This window comes from Neopelma chrysocephalum, unplaced genomic scaffold, assembly GCF_003984885.1.
Source record: "Neopelma chrysocephalum unplaced genomic scaffold, ASM398488v2 Primary Assembly neopelma1_72, whole genome shotgun sequence".
In the NCBI taxonomy this organism is placed as follows: Eukaryota; Metazoa; Chordata; class Aves; order Passeriformes; family Pipridae; genus Neopelma; species Neopelma chrysocephalum.
This window is the reverse complement of record NW_020897732.1, coordinates 2,135,875-2,162,453: the sequence shown is the minus strand read 5'-3', so window position 1 is coordinate 2,162,453 and position 26,579 is coordinate 2,135,875. Positions and strand designations below refer to the sequence as shown.

Genomic DNA, 26,579 nt, shown 5'->3' with positions numbered 1-26,579 from the left:
AAGCTGAGAAAGGAAAGAATGAAGTGTACAGAAAGTATAACAGGATCAAACTGCACTTTACTGCGTGATATTACAGAACTGCAATCACAGAAGAGAAGGGGAATATCTGGCAAAAACTCAGAAAGTAGTAGTGAGAGAGTGTGCAGCACGAAACCAGCAGACAGATTTCCTACGGACTTAATCTCCAGACTTCAGCTGACCTTAAAGTCGGGGCTTCAAAAGGGCAGAGAGGGAGAGTGAGAGTGGAAGTCTCAGACTCGGGGCTAGAGACAAAGGGATGGAGGAGACTGGATCTGTGTGTGATTTCTGCACACAGATGTAACACATTTGTAGTTAATCTGTGTGGCTGCAGACTTACAACTATGTTTGAAAACTATTTCAAACATGGTTACATCTTCAGAGTGGACAGGGATTTATTGCTGCGGCTACACTTGGAGGATGACCCTGCCCCAGCAAAGCCCAATTCTTTTCCCACTACATCCCTCACAAAGACTCCTCGTGGAGTAGGTCCTCTATCAGGCCTTTTTCCTGATGAAGCATTAACGGAGTTTGCCTCAACTGTGCACCAGTAACAAATTGTTTTCAAACTGCTCTGGGAGATGAGAGTGGCTGACATCCATCGCTGGCCTCAGGTCATTTTCTTAGCACAGACCTATCTTTGGGGACCATTTAACACTGTGTTTCAGCTTTCAGCCTTGAAGTTCTTCCTCTAACCCCTACCCCAGCGACTGGATTGCCTCAATACAGAGGGAGCTCAAAGTACTCCACATAAAAGAACCAGTCGGGTTTGGCTAGGTGATCACCCCCCAGGTGCAGGGACAGCCTGTAAGGCAGGGCAATAGGGAAAGGAAGGAACAGGGCCCATAGCTGGTGAGCACCAGACCGTGCAGCCAAAGCAGCAGGATTCAGAGCCCACTATGTCCCTGCTGAGTTCCTGTCCTCTGTTGCCAGTGGGGGCAAGGTGGGGGAGGATGCTCAGAAGGAGACAAACACTCCCCAATGGGGATTCCATCCTGCATAGCCCCCATGGGGAGCAGAGCCGGCCCTGGGGGACCCCAGCAGCTCTGCAGCCCCTCAAGAGGCTTCATGAGAGACAGACAGACTGGAGGGGCAAAGCCACAACAGAAGCTCAGAAAGACAGGAATGACAACCAGGGTGGGTGAGAAGGGAGGTGGGAAAAGGGTCGAAAGAGACGGGATGCAGGGAGGCCTCCCGCCGAGATGCAGAAATGCAAAGGGGACGAGGGCAGTGGCCGGATGTGCCTAACACTTGGAGATCTCTCACGAGGGGTGAGGGCAGCTCACCCCACACCAGCGCACCCAGCCTCCCCTAGGATCACAGGGAACGGTGATCCCCACTGGGGAACAGTAGGGATTCCGAGGGACACGCGCGGAGACGGACGCTTGGCTGCACTCCGGCACGAAATAAAAAGAGAGTGTTGGGAGGGGGGGAAATGTAGCAGAGGGGGTGGCCCGGGAGGAACGGGGCAGGGCACCTGCGGGGCACCCTGCGGAGAGCGAGCCGGGACGTGGGCGGGGGTGCGTGTGTGTGTGTGCGTGGGGCCGGGGCACGGCGGGGCACGGCAGGACACGGCAGGACACGGCAGGACACGGCAGGACACGGCAGGGCAGGGCCGCGCAGGAGCCCGCGGGGCGGCGGGCGCAGGTGGTGCCTCCGCCCGGATCGGCTCTACCTGCCGTGCCGGGGGACGCCGCCTCTCGATCCCCCCTCTCCCCTCGCGTTCCCGCTCGCCAGACCACGCCTCGGCTGAGTGTCAGAGCTGGGGCTCGCCGTGTTTGTTTGTTCGTTCTTCTGCGCTGCCGATGTCTTGGGGGGCTGAGGAGGAGGAGGAGAAGGAGGAGGGCGGGGAGGGGGAGGGGACTGGGGCTTGGGAGACGGCGGCTCCTCGGCCTCTCTTATTGCCGCTGAGTTGCGCTCCTCTTCCTCAGGCTGCGAGCAGGAGCCGCCCGGGCGCTTCCCCTTTCCCAGGCCGGCCGGGAGTCCCTGCGGCGGCAGCGCTCGCTCGTCCCCGCCGGGGCAGGTGAGTGCGGGGCGCCGGGCACCGCTGGCACCGCCGGCACCGCCGCCCCGGGGCTCCGGCCCCGCGGGAGAGCGGGGCAGGCGGCGGGGACGCAGTTTGCCAAACTCCAGCGCCCGGCTGCTCCCCGCTCACGGCCGCTTTCCCTTCCTTATCTCCCCTCCGCAGAGCACCCCCGCCCCGTCTCCCGGAGCCCGCCCGGCAGAGCGCTCCCGAGGTGCCGGCAACAGCCAGGATTTTTGTCTGTCTTGTTTGTGTGTTTGTTGGGTTTTGTTTTTGTTATTTTTTTTCCCCTCGTTTTCATTTGGCTTTCTAGTCTCGCTGGGAATGGCAGAGGCAGCGGCGCCTGGAGAAAGAACAAGTGTGGGGAAAGGGAGAGGGAGCCGGAGCTAAATGACAGGATGCGGGCAGCTTGAGGCACAGAGAGAAGCCAGCCTCCCTCTGCCCCCGGGACTGCCTTTGCGGACCGTGCTTTCTGCTCCTCACTCCGGCTGCAGGATTTAAGGAAGAGTTGTGCGTGGAGGGCATTTTTTATTTTTTTCCTCCTTTCCCCTGAAGGGAAAATGGATTGGGGACTTCTCCTGCACTGTGCAGCCCTCACCTTCACCCTCGCCAGGGCTCTGCGGAGCGGTGAGTGTAACGTGGGACGTCGGGTCTCAGCTTGGGCGGCTGTGGGCGCGGGAGTGGGCGGTGGGACGCGGGGGGCCGCGGGACCGGCACCGACGTGAGCCGGCACCAACGTGGGGGGAACTTTCTGCCGGAGGAGGGATGCGGCAGAGTCCTCGCCGAAGGATCGCCCACCCTGGCATTGCCTTCCGATTTCATTTTCTGTTGTTTGGGGCTGTTGTAGGAAGCAGACTGCTCATTCTCGTTGGATCAGGACGGCCAATTATCTTAATAATGTTCCGTCCCACAGGCAATTAAATGTCTCTCCTTTCGATATCTGAAAGATAATGAACACTGTAAAGGGAAGGCTTTCTCTGCCCTCCCCCCCGACCTTTCTATTTTCAAAGCGTAAAGTTTTAGATCATGCCTCTTACTAGCTGTGTGTGTACCTGCAAGTAGTCTTCACATGGAGAGCTCTCTAGAGTACCCCTTTCCCAAGTCTGCAGCTTACGTGCAACTTGCACTGTGCCAAGAGAGGAGCTGAGTTCCTCTGCGAAGGCTCACGACTCCCTTCCAAGAGAAGAAATCCCATAACAAATGAGTGATGTAGCTAGCTTACTGTCAAGCAGCCCTTGAAAACACAACTAATTAAAAGCAGCATGCTCCTCCTTTCCCGAACAATGCCTGGGCACTGTGAATATTTCACTGCATGATGCGTTTTTAAGGATGGTCTAATTGTGGGACTGCTTGACGTTTAGCTCTTGCACATGAAACAGCTCGTGCGAGTCTTCCTTTCCCGGCAAATCCTGAGCAATTATTATTAACTAATTATCAAATATTTACTTTTGCCTGACTTGGTTTTCAATCTAAGTAATTAAAAGAAGAGAGCGCCCTCCGCTTATACTGGTATATTGTTTTAATAAGGGACCACAAGAGGAGTGTCAAGCAAGAAAGAGTATTAAAATCGCATGTTTTATGATGGAAGTTAATCTCTTTCCCAATATGTTTTGAAGAGGCTGCTTAATTTAATCAGGACGAGCTGCCTCTTCCAGTGCTGTGGCACAGGAGCAAAGGTGCTACAGGCGTGCACCAAGCCTGGCGTGGGGATACTCTGAGAGGTGCACTTTGCTCATCCTCCCAGCCCAGGTGAGGGGTGTGAGCAGCTGCCTTCCACAAAAAACCATATTGTTGCTAGTCCTGTACCTCTGAGGAGTGGGAGAGGGCCACCCCATGCTTTTGTTGATCATTTCTCCTTATTAAAAGAAGGGGAGTAGAGCCAGTTGCTGGGCAGAAGCCTCCACTATGAGTGGTTGATGTGGTGGTCCTGTTGGAGTCACCAAGGCTATTAACCTCCCCTATAACCTACCAGACCTACTTATGCCACCTTCACCTACATGCAGTATTAGTGTCCACTAAATTAATTCGTTAACCTTATTTGGAACTAATGGTCCAAAGTCATTAGAAACTGTTCTTCTTAATCAAGTGTGAGAGAGATTGCACAGAGCCAGGGAGTCTAGCAGACCGCATTATCTTATTACACTGTCACTTTCCCAGAAATCGCAGATTAAGGAGCCCTGGTGGTAGTGAGTCCACCTCAGCGTCCTCTGAAGTGACTCTGTCAAGTGACTAGAAGCAGCACTGCTTTATTTCAGGCATTTAACAGATGCCAGACTCTGCCATGTTGTTTGCAGGGCTGGACTGGGCTTAATGAGACAGGATCACTTTCCGAGTGTGCTTACACAGGGAGGAAAAGGCAAGATTCCCTGAGAGCCCCAGACAGCGGATTAGCAAGATCACCAGTGACAGCTTTTGAGCTTTGAGCTGCAGTTCCTTTTGTTCTGGTCAGAGGAAAACAGCCTGTTTTGCAAAGGCACAGCGGAAATATAATAAGATAGCCTTTCCCAGCAACATGCTTAGGAGTATCTGGGTTTTGACCATATAGCTGAGTATGTATCATCCCCTTCTCTTCTAATTTATGGCAAATAATTTCTATAAAGAGTATTGCTTTATGCATTTTTGATGTGCGCTTTCTCATTCATTTCCATTTGACCTGTTTTTCCTACAATAAAATCCTGTACATTTATAAATCCATGCTGAGAGCAAGGATTGCCATTTTGCTTTCACAGGGAATGTATTAGATAGAGCACTGCAGCCTGTATATACCACTATTGGGATGTAGTGATATATAGTCTTGCTTTTCAGTGAGGACATTCTTCTCGTCCATAGTTTACTGTCATGTTTTATTGCTCCAAATTAAAATCAGTGTGTGGAAAATATTCTTCTTACCTGAAGGTCTATTGAAAGAAATCCATAGTATTAAAAAAGTGATAACACAAACCTGCACTGGACAGTGGAGTGAGTGACTGTGTAGGTTGGATTTCTTGCCCCTTTTTATTTTTTCTATAAACCTTAAAATGAAACCCTTACAATGCTGACCAGAGGAGCAACATGCAGCACACCACACTTCAGTCACAGTTGGTGATTCTTGAAACTTTTGCAACTGTTTTCCTATTAGAAATAATCTTTGGGTTTTTTTGGGGGGGGAGGAAGGAATGGAAGGGAGAGGAAGGGATGTTGTTCTGCTCCATTACTTTGATGCAGTCTCCAAGCATGAACAAACTTCCTTGAAAGAATAAATAGTGGATGATTTCTGCTTCACTAGAGCTACTTTGTTCTCTGCTACTCTGGGTTTGAAGAGCACAGATAGTTTCAACCTGTCTAGATTTATGGACTGATAAAACAAAGGCAGGGTCTGCTGCGAATGAGCTTGGATCCACCAAGACAATCCCAGTGGTCAGTGACACAGACCAGGCTTATCCCACAGCTGGGCAAGGGGTCAAACGGCATCCCTTTACACCTCCTCTCAGCTTTTCTTTAAACTTCATACTTAAGAAGATTATACTTTTTAGAGTTAATTGTGTCCTATGTACTATTCTGAGCCAACATTAACGCTATTGTGAAGGGTGCAGGGTTTTAACACTGTGAAGGGCACTGTTGGAGAGAAGGGCTTTTTAAAACGGTATCCTTACTGTTTAGAAATGGGGTATCTTCTACTACATGCTGCCTTAAGGATGGGGTTGGAGAAGGAGGCCTCTTCCTTTCGGTACAACATAGCAGAGATGTCTTTAAAGGTGTAAGGATGCAGCATAATTTTGCCTATAGAAGGCTGCGGCCCCGCAGCATTCCCACGGCAGCCGGCCGGTCTGCTTGGCGTGTGGGTGCTTGTGGGGGGCACTGAGACCAAGCCCATCTGTTTGCTTCCCCCTCGCAGATAAGTGCGGCGACACGATCAAAATTCTAAGCCCCGGGTACCTCACGTCTCCCGGCTACCCGCAGTCCTACCACCCGAGCCAGAAGTGCGAGTGGCTGATCCAGGCGCCGGAGCCGTACCAGCGCATCATGATCAACTTCAACCCGCACTTCGACCTGGAGGACCGCGACTGCAAGTGAGTGCGGAGCGCCAGGGCTCCACCTGCCGGCCGCCCGGGGCCGCGCCGCCCGCCCGCGCCCGCCCGTGGGGATCCCAGTCCCGGGGTCGGGCTGCGGCCGCAGGCGCTCCGAGAAGCGTCCTTCGGGAAGAGGGGGAGGTGTGGAGGTGTTAAAAAGATCTTTATAGCTTTCCCAGTGCGTTTGAGCTGCGCCCGCCCGATGGGCTGCGAGCTGGTGGCGGTCGGTGGTGATGCGCGGTATGGGGGTGCGGTCGGGGTGAGGCACCGTTTGTTGTCCTGCTTGCTTTTGTGAGTAAGTCTCTGGAGTTTGGAAAAGTAGTTCCTTTTCCTTTTGTGCCCCCACAGCTACGAACGGCCCATGGCAGAGGCAGGCCATTTATAAATTGCCAAATCCTCTTAACGTAGGGTTAGTCTGGCATTTGCTCTCAGGTTTTAAGGGGCAGTGGACTGGAGGACTGATAGTCATATTTCCCCCTTTCTGCCTTTGCTGCTGATTTATGGCCTGGAGCTCTTCTTTCCTCTCCTCCTGCTCTCCAGTAGCACCCTGAGAAGAAGAAGGGGGGAGCTGAGGCTGCCTTTGCTCCCTTGTCCTTGCATTCCCTTTGACTGTCTGTTCCAAAAGTGAGAAGGGGAATCAGAACCGCCCAGAAGCTGTTCTCCACTTTCCCCCAAATCTGTAAACTGCATGGTTTGCCCAAGGCAACACATGGTCAAATCATTCCCCTCTTCAATATGCTCTCTAAATTCAGCCTGCTTATTTCATGAAGAAAATATTTTAGTGATTCATTATTTAAATATTCCTTGAGTATCATATTTTTTTCATTCTCTTCTGATAACTGCAATAGAGTTGCTATTCATTAATGCTACTAGTGAAGATTTTCTCTGCATGTCAGAAAGATTAAACTCAATAGCCAGTGGTGTTTGCCATTTCTTGGGCATATTCAGGATTTTGCAGGATTTGGTCCCATAAAATTATGTGGGAGTGGTCCCATAAAATTATGTGGCTCATCAGGAGTGGTTGTAACAGACCATGAGATTAGAGTGTTGGATTTAGAGAAAGAGAGCAACTGCACTCAAGCACTTAATTTTTACCATACACATCTTTGTTCCTATTATTTAATAAATTGATTACTTAGATCACAATTACTGTTTTCTCTTAAAATGAAGTTCTTTAATGATGCAGTGTGGTGCTTAGTTGCTTTTTTGTTGTTTTTTTTTATAACCACTTATACAGCCACATTTCACTACCATAGTTGAGTGATAATGCAGGAAAACCCTGTGCTCATAAAACTAAACTGACTCTTCGTTAAAATGAGGTTTTGCTGTGGCGTTGGAGCTGCAGCTCGTATTCACACCATATGTTCACATGCTGACTTCCCATTCTTTAATTTTTAATGCCTTGTACTCGGGTAGTGATTCACTTCCCTGTGTCTTCTTGATACAGGTTTTGCTTTCATTCTGTGGGACACTGCTAATTCTTTAAAATGTTTGTCACTCTTTGTCTCTTAGATAGAAACTGGAAAATTAAATGAAGCATATTTCAGTGTCAAATCCTTTTTCTCTCTTTGTAGAATGCATGTTTTTCCAACTCTGTAAAACCAACATGGGCTTTGGCAGCAGTAAAATGGTGTACAGCATACAATTATTTGAAGAACAAGTAATCTTTGTGGCATAGTGTTGTGCTAAACAGTGTTAGACTGAGCTGAACTGGGTCCAGGGAAAGGATTGACTCCCTCCCTCTGTTGCTTCCTTCTCAATGTTCATTGTCCACTCTCCCCCCTGCATTATTTCTTCCTCTGAAACGGAGCCCAGTGCAGTAATGAGATGGTAGTGAGTGGAAGGAAGTCTCTACACAGGGTTGTTTGCATTGTCTTTGCAGTATGCGATGGTGATGACTTTACCGTTATTTTGTCTGTGTTGAAATGCTGATTTTCTAGGCTATGCTAAATTACTCAGCTGCTACTTCACTCACATTGAAAATTGTTCTTTTTAACTTAAGGGGGATTGTATTTGTGCAAAAAAGAAGCTTAGGACCAGAATAACAGAAAATTATTTCAGCAACAGAAATTTGTCAGCAATATACGTGGTCTGAAATTTCAGCATCTACTTACAAAATTCACATTCCTTGTACCAAATATAGGATAAAACAGGAGATTAAAGCAATAAACTTATCACAGGATTTTTTGGTTTTGAGGCTAAGTACACTTTGTTTTCCTGATATGCTTAGTTTATTAGAAACTCAGTCTGCAATCTAGAAATGTGTAATTTAGGTTACACTCTAGTTTATTGAAAAGTTTAGCACTGGAAATTAATAAACACTTAAGTATGAAATGCAGATAGAAAATGAGAGATAAGGGAATTCGTGTCTGGGAACAAAAAATGTCCCATACAATTAGAGTAGACTAGAGAAGATTAGCTTGCTGGCCTAGCTCCCAAAATTCTCTTTATAATGCTGTTCATTGCGTCTTGGACCTTAGTTAGCATTGAAAACAACTTTAACAGGGACCCCCTGAGCCCAGGAAGGGAAACAATCTGACTTTGGAAAGGTTATCTTCTTGTTCCATAGTGCCAACAAGAAAATCAAGGGGCCTTATCTAACTTTTAAAAATATTACTCTATACAGAGGGCTAGATATATTGAAATGTAAAACTGGTGAAAGGTTGATTCTCTGAGGAGAGTCAAAAGCAGCACATTTAAACATTAGCTGTACTGAAGCTGTTCCCAGTTAGTCTCTTTGTATATTAAGATTTGGAATTAATTTAAAAATATGCCCTTGATTTACCTACTTATTATGCCATGCTTTAATGAATAAGCATTTCTCAAATGACTGCTAATAAAATTCATATATGTATGTTTTTCTGACAATCAGAACCATTTGAGTTGGTTTAAATTTCAAGTAAACATGGTGAAAATTCCTGTTTCTTTGGAGGCATTCCAAAGGACTGAACTTTCACAGTTTTGAAGAATAAAGATACGCAAATAATTAAAAATATGTTCACACAAGCTAGGTTCATCTAATAAAAAATCTTTTAGACAGAACTACTGTACCAGCTTAATGGAAATACTGGGTTTTGACAGGAAGTATACAAATATGTCAACCATAGATTGTTATCAAGGACATATAATGAAAAAATACACAGTCTCTTTTTAACTTTTAACTCTAATGAGTGTTATGCCTCCTCTTGTGGAGGCCAAGACACAGAAATTATGGTTGTACTTTAAGAGAAAACTAGTTTTGGTTTGCCATTTTGCCTTTTCTCAAGTGAACCCAAATAATAACCCTGCATTTTTGAAGTCAGGAACATGGTTAAAATGAATAGAAGAGACAAAACATATGGCCACATATTAGTTAAAATGCTCCAGTGTTTGTTGCATGTGGTAAATGCTTTTCAGCACTTAGTGCAAGCTGTACAAGTCTCGTGTTGCTGAAATATCCTACTGTGTAAATGTAGCCATCTTGAATCTAGTAAAACTTTATACCTAGATAATAAACAAGAATGTCACTGATACAGTACTTTGAATTTATGGAACTTTTCCGGTTTCCCAGCAATGCACACTATCAGCATGATAATTTATAATGGTTTGTGACAAATGTTGCTGAGCAAAGAGGTGTGTGGTTACATTCAGATCAGATGTCATTATCTAGGGAGCAATAAAAATTTCACAGACACTAGGTTAAAAACATTAAGAAAATGAATGTGAAGCTTCAGAAGAAAAGGGCTTAAGAAAGGTGGAGGGTTTGGTAGAGAAAGCCCAATAGTGGTTTCCTTACTGACAAATTATTGACTTTGTTGCCAGACTTGACTGTATTGCTTTACAAGGTTTTCATAGATATGCCACATGGCACTATTGTTTTATTGGCCATCATTTACAGAGGTAGAGAATAAATATTGTCCTCACTTAACACTTATGGATTATATACACAATGCTGTCAAATCACTCAGAATGGAAAAATTTCCCATTTTGGAAACCTTCACATTGTAGAAGGAAAGATGTCATAGATAATTATTCTTTATATTGCATTTACCAGGGATTAGTTAGAGTGATGAGATTAGAGCTGTATAGAAATTACAGTCAGTTACAGAATACAGAGCAAAAAATACCTGTTTGTTTATATAGAAGAAAATGACTCCTCCAGATCCTTAAGTAAGGAAGAAGGCATAGGTATCCTACAGGGTGAAACTGTAGCCCCATGGAACTCCCACAGACCTTAATGATGTCAGAAATTCATCCATCCATTTTATTTCTAAATAATGTCAATGGATTTATGCTGCAAATCTGTAGGTATAACAAACTGAAGCTGGTAAAATAAACAGAAGCGAGCTAAGTCACGGCTCAGCCCTTCTTTAGTTCCTGCAAAGTTTAAGCTTTCATTTGCTTTTGTCTAAATCCTGGTTCTTATCCTTCCGCACAGCTTTGTGCGGACTTTGTGCCTCTCGTTCGTTCCTTTTGTGCAGGGGTGGTTCGAGCCCTTTGGGTTGAGCTGATGGGAGTATGAGTGCACATGTCCTTGCTGCCCGTCTGGAGAACCACCCATAAAGGACACTGCTGGGACTTGCCTATCCAAAAGGTTCTGCCGTCAGAATATATCAGCAGCAATAGCTGCTTCCTGACTGCCCAGATGTGCATCTGGAGCCTGCCCAGTCCTGAACTGCTCCCACAAACAGCACCAAGGACATCTTGGGCATTATGGGAGGTCTGGGCCTAGTGCAACCCCATTGCCCTTGGAAGCAGTGGGAACTTTGCCCTTTGCTTCCACAGAACTGTCTCCCATGATTCTTGAAGGCTGTGGAGAAGGGTGCAGCACAGGCCCTGTAGGATGGTTTGTGCCTGTATCAGTTGTTTGGATGGCAAATGTCAGTCAGTGCTTCCTAATTCCTTCTCTCTCTGCTGCTGTTGAGTTCGGCAGGCAGAGAGGTGCCTGCAGGTGACAACGCAGGATAAGGGCTGGGCTGTCATAGGAGCAGAGTTGTTCAGGTCTGTGGGAGGCAGAGATGGTGTTTGCCCACGGTTGACTAGAGAGGTCTGAAGGAGCCAAGGCCTCTGAGCTTCCCAACAGAAATACGGGTTTAGTGGCCTGGCCCTGCTCCCCTGAGCATCAGCACGGGGCTTTTAGTGTATTTCAGCAGGATGAGGTACCTAAGAGAGGTGGGAATGCCCCTGCTTGCTCTGATCTGGATTAACTAAACCACCCAGCCCACACCTCTGGAGCCACCCCACCACAGACACTGCTGCCCAGGCACAGGTGGGCAGAGGCATCTCTGTCGGAGCCATGAGGGGGACGTGGGCACCGACACCCTGGGAAGGTCGTACCTGGGCCAAAGGGGCAACATCTCCACCCCTTTGCCTCCCTCAAAAATCTGTCCCTCAAAAGCTGTTTGGGGGTGACTGAGAGGTTATTTGGAAGTACTAAGGGAATGAAGGGGACCATGCTTCATTCTGTCCTTAAACCAAGAAACAAGTGGTTTTGGTGTAGTCTGGGATGAGTTGTTGCAGTGGATTTGGGAACCATGTGGTATCTCATGTTTCTGGGCACACTTTGAAGGAATTTCTGTGCTTTATATAAAGCACACAAAATGCTTTCTCAGGGAGCATGCTGCTAGACCCAGACAGCCCTGCTGGTGACCACTGCTGTTTTGGTACCCTCTGTAAGGCTGCAGTAAGCTGTGCCAAGGAAAGGAATTAACGCAGAGCCTGAGCAGGATCAGGGAAGCAGAAAACACTTGTTCTGCTCCAAAATCTTCTCCTTAACTTAAAGATTCTGGATTATGAAAATATATACAATGTTCTCTTTGCTACAAGATTCAGCATGTATTTGCACACAAGTATCAGATGCAAGCATCTAAAGATAATGCTGTTATTTTATTGTGCTTTAGAGACTAAATAAGAGTTGAAACGAGTTGAAAATTATATTGTTTTTCTGATTATACAGTATAATAAAAAGATTCCTTTGTTGTTTATCCAAGCAGTTAACTCTTGTAAAAGTCTCTATTGTCAAACCGTTTAATAATTCCTTCTTTAAGAGTAGTGGTTTGAGCTTGAGTTTCCTCAGGAAAAGGTATTAGGAAATCCAGGACCAAACTGCCTGATCATAGCTAGAGAGTTTGTTCTGGCCTCTGTGTAGGGCGGAGGTGTTGGATGCAGAGCCCGGTGTTGCAGTCTATCTGTATGGGTGCATTCCGTGGCACAGTGAAACCTTGACTTGGGTCTCTTTACAGTGGCACACTAAAACTGTAAAACCAGTCACATGCAGGTGTTTCTATTAATCTGGACAGTTAAGTGAACTGTGAGGAGAATTCTGTCTAGATGCACTACAACCAGATGCCCTTCAGACAGGAAAAATTTGAGGGTCAAATATGGATTCCCTTAAGCCTAATCCTTCATCCTTTCTGTGGACAGAGATAAACAAACTCAGAACAGAGGTCTGAATCCTTTCTAAATTGAAACCCAGAGACATTGGCATTAGCCCCATGAAACTCACAATATGTTTTCAGTCAACCCCACACTGCTCTTCTCTACACCCTCCTCTCCTGTGCTAATCTAATTGAAACAAAACCTATGTGTCTCCGAAAATTAGTTTCTTAATTATAGCTTATTGCAAGCTATAACATTGGATCATAATTTGATAATTATGATATATTTTTATACAGCTGATGCAAAATGAAATTCAATTTCTTTCTTTCTTCATTTCCAAAGAATGAAATTATATTTGAAAATTGGATATACATGCACTCACATGTATATGTCTATGCTTAAAAATCACACAGGACTACTTAGATATAGGTATATAGGTTACATGCACCTTTTTAGGACTGTGCCTATACACGTGTATTTGTGTCTCTGTTATAGATTTCTTAGTTTATGTAGAAGTTCCTAAAGTAAATCTACTAATTAAAGTGCTAATATCCATCTTAAGGCTGATAATTAGGTATAAAGAGAAAAAGAGACAGGATTAGTGTTCAGATCATGTTCCAAATGCCTCTTAATTGGGTGTTTGTAATCAATCCTGATTGCAAGAGGCAGTGGTTTGGCAGAATAAAGAATGAAAAAGGCTTAGCCCTGCTATTTTCCTGTTAGTTGACTTGGCCATAGTATTTAGGTCAGGATCCAGTGTCAAACAAGGTAATTTTGTCAGCCTTACCAATCCTCACAAAACGTAAAAAAATCTTCTCTAATGATATATTTTCAAGCTAAAAACTCTCTCAAGCTAGAGAGCTATTTTTATCCAGAATCTTAAAAATTGTTTTCAAGTGAACCACGGGAAAGACTTTGTTCTCCTGGCTTCTGTCCACCACTGCTTTCTGAAACCATGTCTGAGTTCACTGTGGGTCTTTCATTGCATTGACCTTGGCACTTTTCTCACCAAGCCACAGTTTTCCATCATAAAACCACACAGCTTGGTATAATGATTATTTCTTTATCCTGAGTAACCAAACAATTTTTTAAACAGGGTGACAGATTTCCCTCTTGCACTGTGGGAAGCAAGCACCTGGCCATTTCCAAATAGACTTTTAATGAACTTCCTGAAGGAGATTTGAGAGAAGTTTAATAAGTCACCTGCCAACTTTCTGGGAGCATAGGTCATTTGCTTTTCTGTAGGAATTCACAAAAATGTGAGAATAACCCCCTTCCTAAGTCCTAAACTTCCATGGAGGAAATTGATTTTCATGGGCAATATCAAAGGTTTTTAAAAATGTAACCTCAAAAATCAAATTTCTGATTGTTTTTTACACATCAGATACTGTGAAACTCTATGATCCACAGAGCTGGTTAAGAACTGTGTGAGCTTTATAGTAATATATTTAAACAGGAACGGATTGTGCATATTTAGACTCATCTTGCATGTTAATATCATTACAAGCATTTTACGTAATGCTATAAAATGAAGAATTTAGATGGCTCAAAAGGAGCATTGAGAAAATATCTCCATATGTGGAAGAGACACCCAATTTAATGTGATGATTTCCTCCAGAAGAAACTATGCATATCCCAGAAGCACAATAACCAGCTGTTATACAGGAGAAACTGGCGTTTGTCTGCTGCCTTCCACGCTGACGTGGAGTTGCAGTGGCCACATGTCCCATGTCTCCCCTAAATACAGATGGGCTGAGCCTCACACTGAACAAGAGCCTGGGTTAATCCCTTCCTTACACTCCCAGCAGCTTGGGTTCCATTGCACACTTATGCTGTGGGCTGCTCTGTGCCCCTATGTGAAGACAGCCGTCAGAGCTGTGGGGTGGGACAGGGATTGGAACACCCCACTGCAAGTAGGGGCACGCACTGACCTTGCAGCTCAGCCCTTTGCTGGAGCCATATCCCGCTGCTTTTCATCTTTGAAAAGAAGATACAGGTAGTTCTTTTTCTTTTTTTTTTCCTTTGAACACTCCTTATTAAATTGGAAGTTGGTAACCTAGAGATAACTAGAGAGGTCTGTTCACACCCGAGTGATTATTCTGCCTCAAGCTCTGAGAAATGCTCCCTCACAGCCAAAGTTTTGCTCATTCACATAAACAGTCACGCTGAAGTCAGTTAAAACAACAGACTCACTTTGTGCAGGACTAATAGCTAGGACATACATTTCTGGCACTACACAAATTAATAATTGCTTTTTAGAACAGTGGTTTTCAGATGCTTGCAGAGTAATTTACAATACAGTGGAAGAGTCAGTTTCATACTTTTTTGTCTCCTCAATTCATAAATCACCATAAATAGGTTATCAGTTCTTCTCCAGCTCTTAGCTCTTAATAGTGAAGGTCTAGGACAAGTTGCTAAGTGCATGAGTAAGAATCAAAGTTTGCCTTATTGTAGGATCTTGTGCCAATCTGTCATTAAACCAGACAACTTCTACCGACTTTCTTCTGATGTATTCATCTGTAACAAGGGAAGCAGATCAGCAATTTAGAAAAGCTTTAGCTTTATCACCATGCAGAACTGTAGGCTATGCTGCCTATTTCCATAGCGATCACACCACTTTGCCAGATGCAAAATGAGAGGCTTACATCCCTCATGCTAAAAACCCTTCTTAGAGGAAATCCTAGGCTGTCGCTTCGTTTGAGTAGCTTTAGCTAAGTCTAGAAAAATATGCAAAGGTAGCTCTTAAATAAAAACTCTTTTTTTTTCTGTTTCACAGCCATGTCCATAATCTGTTTTGGAGACAGAGGCATAAGATGTATTAGCATGGCAGGCATATGTTCTGATTGCTGAGTGTTTTTTGACATTCCCAGAAAACCCCTGAGACTTTGTGTCACAGTTCTATAAACTTTATCTATTTGTATATTCATATCTGGGCTTAAATCCAAAACTTCTTTGCATGCATTTAAAGCAGACGGTTTAGGTTCATCTCCTTGTGTTTCAGATGGCAAGCAGTTAAATCAGGTACACGTTTTAACCACTCCACATAGTTTAACATTCTAATGCATTTCAAATCTTTCCAATGAGTTTTAATAGCACATAGGCTATATACTGTAGGTATATAAAATAGATACAGGACCACATTGAGCTGTGAAGCAAGTGAACACAGCTCACTGATGCCAGTAGAGGGGCACCTGCTAACAGCTCAACACAAAATACCATAAGCATATCATAATGTTCCTCACTGGTTTCCATTTTCATTTATCCTCCACAGCTATACTACATGATGGCCTTCCAAGAGTATAATAGTCATCTTTATCTCATTTCTCTGACATAATTTTCAAGCTCCTTATTACTGTTGAACAGTGTAGCTAATAGTGCCCAAATTGCTTCTCATTCTTCTCATTATAGTATGTCATTATTCAAAAAAACAGTGCTCTTCATTCTTTCCCACACAAATAGCTCTCTCCCAAACTAAACTTAAAACTTACTTCCAAGAGCCAGTCTCACGTTTCCCAGGTAATTAGGCTCCTTCTACTGGCTATTACGTTTATACTTTGGACATTTTACACTTTTTAATTACTGTACCTGTGTACTCCTTGAGACTTGAGTCTTTGTCGTCTAAGCCTAGTCTTCATGCACTGATTTTTGTACCAATTTAATGATTTCAATTAAGGTTTTGTTTGTGTATAGTTAAAACAATTCAGCACACACTGGGGAACACATATATTCTAGTATAAAGATCTTATGTTAGTACTTTTGCAGAATAAGCCTTGCTAGTATAAGCAGTTTGTGGAAAGGACTGTGTACTGCTCTATCTATAATGCTTTCTAAACCAGAATAGCTATAGTGGCTGTAAAAACTTATATATAGACCTACTTCTCTGTGACATAACTACTCAAAAATGCTAGTAGAGGGTTTTGGATACTGTATTAGCTAAATTAATTAGATTGCCTTACTGATTGCAAGTTGCAAAGTGCAATATAGACGTATATATAGATGTGCATATTGGGGGATTTAGTGACACATCAATTTTCTCCCAGCTTTTATTCTTTGAACAAAACCTTAGCTGAAGTGTCTAACCTAAGCAGTTCCTCTGCCTGCTGTAACTTATGCTTTCCAGGAAGGCTTTTTTTTGAACTTGAATTACCAGGCAGCTACATAAATTACTGCGGTGTGACCTTCAAGCACCTCGCTTACTCCATGGAAATTATCTGTATGCACATTCTCACCCTGTGATCTTCCATATGACATGCAAGGTTCTTAGTTATTCCTCCCCCCACCCTTGAAATTACAAAGTAAAAACATGCTCAGAGATGTAACCGCAGATCAGCTGATGCTCTGAAATCAAACTCTGAGGGCTCTGAAAATAAACATCTGATTACTAGGTAACTTTTGCATGGCCCCATATGCTCAGCATAGAAAATGAAATATATCCTTCCATTCTGCATCCCAGCTTCAGCTCTTTCTCATCTGAAAGATATCAGATAATTTTGATTTTAAATATGTAGAGAAAGGAAGGTGTTTTTCATATGGCATATTCTTAATTTGTTTAAAGATCATTCTACTGAAATTAGTGGAGCCGCAGTGATTTACATCAGCTGAATGAGGAGCTGACTCTACATTTCTACATTTCCCTAGAAATTCTCAGAAGAAAGGCCAGTATTGTAGCTGAACCCATGTTAACTCAGAGTGAAGTTCAGTTAAAGTTTTGCTGTTCAGCAAGACTGGACTTTAATATTTATACAGAATGGGTAGGAGCTTCTTAAAAGTCAGTGGAATAAAGTAATTCTGTCATGTGTACAAAAGTTTTCTTTCCACTAACAGCTTTAAAGAAGTACACAGGATTGGGTGCTATGGTACTGTGGCTCTTTACAGTGCTAACTCTCTCCTGCTGCTTGATCTTGGGACAGTCAATCATCATCTTTGTGTCTCGATTTCCTTAAAGAGGATAATATTTCTCTGGTTTTCAAATATGTGAGGATGTGGTTATTAGTGTTTGCAAAATCCTTGGAGACTGCTGGGTGGAAATGTAGTGCAGTAAAATAGTTATTTGTCAGTGTTTTGCATTGTTCATCTTCTAGCTGTTAATTTTTTTTTAACAATATACTGCTATATAAGAATGCATGTGGCAATCTTTTTACTTTCAGAGAGTAGCGTTATCCAAACAAAAATAAAGAATAGGACTCACGCTCACAAGAGACACATTATCCATGATGAGAAGAATCTATAACAGACACGGCACTAACTCAAAACTGTGCACCAAACAGCATCCAAACGCAAGCAATTTCAGATGTGTGCATATTGTCAGTACAAAACCAGGCCATTCTGCAAATGCAGAGTCCCCCAAGGAGCAGTGAACCTAGCAGCAGCAACACTAATGGCTGTCTTCTCATGTGCAGCGAGGGAAAGCAGCACTTTAGAGCTGCCTTGGGCAGCTGTTAAGTTATTCATTCTTAACTTACTTCTATAAAGCTGTTACTGGGTGGAAGCAGATGACACAAAGATATGGACCTGTACTGTCTGCTGTGGGGGGAACATTCCCCATCCTTGTTCATAGGGGGAAATTCTGGCTTCCTTCATGTCAATGACAAAATTTTGCCTCAGTATTGCTTGGACTGAAAAAAAATATACTAGGCTTCAGAAAACCCTTTTTTGAAGAGCACTTTTCTAGTGCCAGTGTCTCTCACAGGATTTTTCTCAGTTTGGATGTTACTTTCCCTCCAATGCACACAGTTCATGTACAGGAGCAAACAGGCCCATGAGTTTTCAAATGTGTTTGTACTGCTGGAACAACAATGAAATAAATAAATAAATAAATAAATAATCCCAACCAAACAAAACCAAAAGCAACCAAATGAAAAACACAACAATTTTCTGTTGTTAGAGTACATGTAATGCGTGAGGTACTGTGCTAGGTCATCTACCTTGTTTCTTAACCTCCTTTCAGAACATTTCAGGCTTGTTTATGGTTTGTTTGTTCCACCTGATGTCTGGTCCTTACCTATTTCCTCTCTGTAGCTGATGTGAAAATTCACACTCTCCTGAGTAAGACACAGGAATTTTTTTCTCAATATTGCCAACTCGAAGATTTGAACATCCTAAGTCAAGCCTTGAAAAATTGTGAAACTTTCTGAAAATCCCCATGTCTAAAAAATTACTATGGATTTCTGTTTCATTTTTTACCTAGTATATTTTGGGGGATTTCCGCTGTGATAACAATAGCCAGAAAGTTCCACTGCCCTAAATGAGGAGTTTGGCAACACCATGGTATCAGCAGCTGATGCTGTAAAATCTGCAACCAAATTTCGTGATACTCATGCTAAAAATAATGAGAGATTGTGTTAGATTCTTGCTAAAGTCCCAACTTCCTGATGCTGTTTCAGTTCTCAGTCATAGCCTTGAAATTCCCACACAAGGGATAGACTTACAGAAGAATAATAGAATCAAAAGGAAATGGAAGTATTAATTTATATTGATTTCACTGCATGGCTATGTTTCTTCACTGTATGATCAAAACTTCCAGAAAGCAAAATTCATCCCAGAAAAACCCAAGAACACATCCTGAGAACCTCATCCTTTTCTCTGAGAACACATAAAATAGCATTAGGAGTCCTATTGTTATGGAGGGTACACATTTCCTTGGCTTCAAAGCTTATACCAATGAGATGTAATTTGATTAAATGCCATTAAACACAAGGACATGACTTTTGTCTCAGGAAGACCCTGATCTGCAAATTGTTGGCATGGTTGGGATAAAGATCACACTGGCTGCTCCATGGTCCTTACACTGTCCCATGGCTGTCCTCTGGCAGTCCTGCTGGAGATAAACGAGGTGGACTGACACAGAAAAACTTGCTTATGCCACATTCTTTTATGTGTTGAGCAGGCTTATGTTTTCAGGGGACTGTTCTCATTCGGATACAAAAAAAAATACAGGGCAAAGTAGCTAACACTGACATTAATGGACCTATCCTGCACCTAACTATATGATTCTTTTGTCTGCATGTTTCTAGTGAAGTCAATGAAGTTGTAACCGACCACTTTATATTTCCTTTATGGTTTGGATCCTTCCCTGCTGCAGTTACAATAGTTGCAGCGGGTCTAGTCTGATGTGCACAAGCTGAGAAGTGGACGCATAGCTCTAAACTCAGGGGCTGTTATGAGGACAAAACTAATTTTTGAAACGTTTTTATAAACTGAAGGAAATTTTAATGTCTTTTTTTCTGTTATTACTTTACAATAATAATCCCAAATTGACCTGGGACCTATTACTCAGTGAGTACTGGGCCCTTGGAAAGTTTCAACTTGTCAGGTTTAGCCATTTTTTGAAAGCACAGAGGAAGTCATTAAGGCACATCAGGCTGCTGATTGCTATTAAACTCTGCAGAGAGTTCTGTGCAAAAATCAATGCCATAACAGGGCTGTAAGAATCTAAGAGGCGGGAAAAGCATTTCTTTACCCTCTGGCAACTCAAAAATGGATTAATAGACTTTGTGAAACCTCAAAAAAATATCCCCTATGAGCTAAATGTAAACCTATGTGACAAAATAATACAGCTCAGAAAGCTCCAAATGTGAAAATGGGTTTATAATGTAACTGTCACTGCTGTAACCTCAACTGTATGTTTCTGTGCTGGAGAAATCTCACACATCTGCACATATGCGCATGCACATGCTTATTTATTGTATCCCAAGGAACACCTTTTTTGCTGTATTGACACAAAAGAACCTGGAGGGAAAATGCTTTTTTAGTAAAGTATGATCTTATATAGCTTTTGCCAGGAAAGTACTACAAGAATTTTCCAGATGAGTTCCATCTCAGCATCAGCAAAAGTGTTATTTAGATGATTGGCAGGTTTTGACTGTGAGGGAACTGCACTGAAAAATGCAACACAGTTGCAACAATTGCTACCAGTCCAAGACTTTTGTAGAAAAAAATCTTTTTTGTAGGAAAAGCTAGTTTAAATGATATTAGGAAGTTTTGTTGTAAACATCTACTATATAAATCAGGCAAAGTCCATTGTCTGACTCTGAGGCCAATTATCACAGAATGCTTTAAATTCCAACTGTCCAGTTCTCTTCCCCCAGAAAGCAAAGTGGAGGCATTCAGTTCAATTCTTGGCATTAATTTCATTCAATTTTTGATGATAAAATTGTGAAGCATCCTTTCAATTTGATTTTTAATTTTTTCTATGAAAATAAAATTTTACCGAGCTGTACTAAGTTTGTTTTACTCTATCATTGGAACATTTGTGTTGGAAGGCACCTCAGGAGATCACCTCAACCAACTTACTAATCAAAGAAATTGCATTTTATATAGTACAGAAGCTAAAATGAAGCAATCCATGTAAAACAAAGAAGATCCAGTTATGATGTTTCAGAACCTTTATTTCGTGGCCTGTCTCAGCCTTTCTGCTCAAGTAAATACTGGTTTGTCACCAGCTATGCTTATTAATTTTAACATTTTAGATTTTATGTTTTTATTGAAAAGAAGTTTTTCCTTTTAAAATACATGGAAGTACCATGTAGGGTTGACCCCACCCAGGAGGAGGGCTGAGGGTTAGGGACACAAGCATGTCCCTACATGGTGGTTGCAGAGCCCCACTGGGTCATTGTCTGCCCCCTCAGCTAAGGCCAGAAAAGAGCATGAAGATGAGCCACCTCAGCATTAAGGCTCAGGGCAGGCAATACTTAGGACCAAAATAACCAGCTTTGCTCCAGGTGGAGGCAAGTTTTGCCCAAAACTCACCAAGGCTGCAGCTGTTTCACAGTTTCCACCCTTCCAGGGGAGTCACCATTGTGCATCCATCCATGGCAAGAGCATGTGGTTGTGGCTACAGCCACCATGGCAAACCCTCCCTAAGTATCTGGGCCCAAGACTGAGGTCTACAGAAAAATATGAAAGATAGGCTTTCTGTTAAGGACTACATTAAGCACAGTCAATTAAAAAACTCTTAACAAGAGAGTTGTTAAGGCTTGTTCTAGTGCATGTGGTCTGGTCCGACTGCAGCAAGGGGGCAGATTGTGGACCGTTTCCCCAGCATGGTGCTGAGGAAGGAGGCTCCTATACTCTCATTATAGCAGGGGAAAATCCACTTTTCTTGCATGGATAATTTAGAAGTTATGAATCAGCCTGTTGTTTTTATTTCAGCAGAGTACAGACAAGAGTTGTGTAAAATGAGGCTGCTGCCTGTCTGTCAGGCAGCTGTAGTTTTTTACCCTGCAGCCTCTTTTAATGTGCATTCTTGGCAAATTCTGAAGAGAAGCAGTCACAACTGTGCACTCAGACGTCAGAGCAGATCTCATACCCTAGTCATTGAGCCGAGGACTTCACTCATGCATCGTCCCATGTTTGATGGAGCCATTAAGTACCCTGACCGAGTAACCAGAAAACTGAATTGGTGTCTAAGTTAAAAGGCACTCTAAAAATACGCTCTTGAATCATCTGTTTTTGAAAAGAGATTAATATTTCCTTGCAGTGTATCTACTTTTCCCAGGTGTTAAATAGACCATTTGCTGTCTGCTGGTCTTTAGGATTTTTTAAAGTAGGTGTTAAAGGCTATTCCAGACTAGCTCTACAGGGTTTTAAGGCATGAGAGACAGTTACCTGCAGAAAAATGCCAATCTCTCTCAAATAATTAGCAATTATCTGTCAAAAAAGCTTCCGAGCTGACCATAGTAAGAAAAATACTTTTCATCTTCGGCTTTTTGTGCCTCCCTCCTTCCCCCTTCTCTTCGCCTCCCTCCCACCTTTCCCCTAGCATTTTTCTGAGCAGCCTTTGCCAAAGGAAACACTGATGAAAGTAACTTTCAGTGGCTGAGCAGTTCCCTCTGACACCTCCTCCCTGTCCACCCCCGAGATTGCAACAGACATCTGCCTTTGTACACACCATGTCAGCGTCCAGCAGAGACATTTTATGTCCTTTGTTTCTCCAAAGTAAATAAAAGCAGCACAGCCGATGCAAACTGGCTGTAGACATCCCATTGCTAATAACGGAGCTACACTGGTAATTGCTAATAATGATGCAGTGTTTCAGCATGGGAACACTCTTCTAGCTGTAATTCGGACAGGGCCTGAAAAAAGTGACACAGATGGTAACATTATTGCATATTTCTTTGTAGTGGAAGTTTAAATTTTACTGGGAGGGGGAACATTCCTACATTTTATTCCAATTATTTCTTTAATATTAGCCGCCCTGGTATGCTTGATCTGTGAACTGTGTCAGTGCCACCTAAGGAAATATCAAGAGGAGTCCACAAAGTAAGGAGAAGCAATTGTTTCCACTTAGCAAAGGAAGCACTTAGATGCTGTTTGACAGAATTGCATTTGCCTCCTTTGGCAAGGATGACCCATTTTGATCACACGCAACAGCCAAACAACAGCCAATTTGTAATAAATCAGACAGTAAACATTTCTGTAGCTGCTAGACTGATTCTGGAGTCCTCTCTCATGAACCAGAGCTCTCACATCTGTACCTCAATTGTCCGGGAGTGCTTCATTGCCTCTTTGCAGGCTACAAACAGCAGGAACACATGCTCTGTGGGCCAGCTCCTGGGTTTCAGCTTCCTTTGATGCATGCAAAGTACGTGCTCCTCTGGGAATGCCCGACATCCTCCATGCTTACGTGCACAACCACTTCAGCACCCTGGTGAGTCAAAACCAGTGGAAGCACACACTGCTACTTTGGCCTGACTGCAACACGTTTCCTTTGAAAGGTGTTTGGAAAGCTGGGGCAGCATGTCAAAGATAAGAGAGGCAGGAATTGGTTGTATTTGCCAAGCGCCTGTCTTTGTTGGCTCTGTCTGCGAGAGCAGATACCCTTGCTTTTGAACTCTCCGAACTTGCTGCATGTTCATCCACAAAAATTGCTAGCTCACCCAGACCTGGAGTGTTAGGACCAGTTGTCCTTCCTGCAAGATTAGGTCATATCATTATATCAAAGTCCTATTATGCCATTTTACACCACGTGGATGCAACAACCAGCCAAGTTGCAAGTCCCAAGCACAGGTGTCTAGTAACTGTATGATGCACACATGAAAAGTAAAGCCATAAGCCAAACTCGTAAGCAAAATTTCCTCTTTCCCCAGCATTTTACCTTTCTCATCCACCCTTATAGCTGCATTTCCAATTTAAATTTCAGAAGAGTGCTGCTAATGTCTGAAAATATCCTGCCTGTTATTCCTTTGTGACTTTTCCTCTTCATCTGGCAATTCAAAACTGCTGTTAATAATGCCGTGTTGAACAGTTGAGAAAGAGTTATCTACCAGAGAGGCTTCTTCCTGGCAAAAGGAGTGCAGCCCAGTATTAATTTACCTGTAGAGGGAATATGTAGCAGAAAGCGTTGTTGGCATGTGGGTAGGAAATAAACACTGGGTATTTACTGCAGAGCTGCTGTGTAGCTGGTAGTCCAAGGCATGAGCAGGAGTGATAAGCAAGTGTCATTTAAAAATTATTATGAGAAAAATAGTGAGAAAGCACCGAAAGAGCACATAATTTCACCTAATTCATCCTTCCGAAAATTAGATGTCTCCTCTAAACTGGATGTGTGGGCTTCTCCTGTGGCTTATGGAGGAAAAATAAATCCCACCTTAAGACTGATCACTAGGATAAATCATTCTTTCCAGGAGCCTATATTTCTCTCCCCAGACTACCAAGGGAAAACTAGCTCAAAGTATCTCCCAGGGTTTTAGACAACTATAGTAAGGTGAAATAAATGCCATGCAAAATCCTCAGAAATGTCTGCCCAAAGTGGACAGGAAAGCTGGCAGACTTAGATAGCTGCTGGAGCTCATTCCTGTCATGGTAGACACAGAGCTGATTGCCATGGTTGGTACAGGATTGCCCATGTCAATGAGGTAACAAAAAAATCTTGCAACTGTTTGGAATTTTTTTGCCATGTCACAGGCGTAATGTACAACAAGCTGCATAATTGGTTTACAAGTGAAAATTAAAACAGAAAATGAGCACAAGACCTGTATTTTCTGCTCATATAAAAGTAAACATTTTCTTCAAGAACTGAAACTGTTGTGTTAAAATATATTACATGTTGATATACTTAGTAGTGTCAAATTGTGTTTACTTAGGCAGTGTTACCTGCAGCTTCTGTGGTTTGGCTAAAAGCCTTTTTGCGTGTTGGTGGGGCAGGCTGACAGACCTGTGCTTGCTGGTCTGTAGCATTCAGTCACTCCTACAGAGCATGTGCACCACAAGAGCCCACTGGTCAGCAGTCAGAGATCTTCTGTAGCAAAGATACTTGATAGGACACAGTGATATGAGCAACATCCCTGAAGTGAAAGAGAATGGAAAAGAAAATACCAGAGTCCAAGTGCACACAACACAGACTGCCTAATTCAGCAAATGCCACTTGTTCACTTGAGCTTCCTCATTCTTCTCTCAGCACACACTTAGTCCTGTTTAACATATGCTTGAATCCTGCTTAATATAACGTAGGCAGCAGGTGCTTACAATTAGGCACATGCTTAGTAATGTGCCTGAATTAAGGCCCAAAATATTCCTGCTTCAACACACGAGCTGTTTCTATTAAGATGGAGCACTGCACGCTAAGATTTGTAATCAGTACAGACCACAACACATGGACAACAAAGCACTAGGAAATGCTTCTGTTCCAAAGGCTGCTCACGTGCATCCATTTGGGTCTGAGCTCAAAACTTGCTTATTCAGGGTCAAAGCAATGACTGTCTTAGACCAATTTATGAAGCCCAAATCCTGAAGTTCCTTTTGCTGCAAAACTCCCACAGACTTGAAACATGCAAACTGGATGCAGTTCATGGACTCCTGGCAGATTGTCAGGGCAGTGTCCTTAAGTTTATGATATATTACTAAATTGTAGTAAATTTGTTACTTAACTGTACAGTGGTTCTGCAGTTTAAAATTCAGGAAAAATAGAGGACCTGCATTTTCTCTTACAATCTGATTTGTTGTCTCTACCTTATCTAACTAAAATAGGGTGGACTGAAGCAGCAATAGGTTAAGCAGCAATGATGTCAGTAATTTTTTTTGCTGAGGCTTTAGCCAGGCTAAGGACACAATGCTAATCCAGGGTTGTTTCTCTTTTTCCTTAAATAATATTTTTATTGAGCAAGAAGCGGATGTCAGAATGGCCTTTTGATCAGCTAAAACCAACAATGTCTCTAAGGGAATCTTTCCTGTTTATTGTATGCTGCTGCATTTGAAAAATGCTAGTCTACAGTAGAGCGAGACTCCTTAACATACGAGAAGCAGGGCAAAACAGGATGAGGCCAAAATGGGAACTGTATATCACAGGAACTTGGAAGGACAGGAAGTTACAAAACAAGTAGAAATTCTTGATTAAAAGTATAATTGTACCAGCTTGTGCAAGAGGATAATGACTTTCAAATGTCAGCCTTTGTGCCTGTTCATAATGATAAAGCTATTAAACCATATGTACTGTTCTTAATTCCATTTCTCATGGCAAGTCATTTAGGATCCATAACTATTCTGTCCACTAAAATCTAAAGTATTTCTTCAGCAGCATATTCAAACAGTAGATTAAAAGAAGTGCTAACTAGAGCAGTGCCAGCCAGAACTGCTGCACAGTAGTTTAAATCATGTCGGAGATTCTGTTATAAGCCCCTGCTTTCAAGGATTTAAATAACAGCTATGAAAATTCACTCCCAGGATAAAAGTCAGCCAATGAGTGCATATTTAAACCCAATTTTTTTAAACTAAAAAGGCATCATTTTTATAATTTATAAGTTTTATGTATAAAAAGGAATAAGCTCTTAGACCATTTTTTTGTGGATCTGTGACTGAAAAGTAAATTTACTTCAAAAATTAACTCAATAAAAAATTAACCCTTAAAGCAGTCAATGGTTTTGTTATTTTAGAAAATCAGTTATAGTAGAGACAAAAACAAGTTACTAGTTTTAAAACTAGTGCTGCACAGTTCAGCTTGGTCCAGCTCTGGGTTGCTAGTGGAAAAATCCCATTTGCTTCAATGATAATCAGATCAAATTCTAACTTCCTCCTCAGGAAGTTGCAGTCTGGAAGAAAAACTATGAGCTCAGTTCAGCAATCACAATGCTAGGTAAAATTGTTCACCTGTAACATTAGTAAAGTTGACTCCAAAGGGAGCAAGACAAATACTGTAC

At 42.8% G+C, this 26,579-nt stretch overlaps 1 protein-coding gene across 6 annotated transcripts in view; it reads left to right on the top strand.

Moving 5' to 3' along the window:
- The first annotated feature begins 1,927 nt into the window (after positions 1 to 1,927).
- NRP1 (neuropilin 1) overlaps positions 1,928 to 26,579 on the top strand; it is a 113,303-nt gene continuing 88,651 nt past the window's right edge. For 4 of the 6 annotated variants that reach the window (XM_027686831.1, XM_027686828.1, XM_027686832.1 and 1 more), the window contains exons 1-3: positions 1,942 to 2,041; positions 2,207 to 2,668; positions 5,916 to 6,090. In XM_027686831.1, the coding sequence (XP_027542632.1) occupies positions 2,602 to 2,668; positions 5,916 to 6,090 (242 nt within the window). In that variant the 5' untranslated portion in view covers positions 1,942 to 2,041; positions 2,207 to 2,601. Of the gene's footprint in view, positions 2,042 to 2,206; positions 2,669 to 5,915; positions 6,091 to 26,579 lie in introns of those variants that run through there. The other 2 variants (XM_027686829.1, XM_027686833.1) reach the window with 2 other exon arrangements.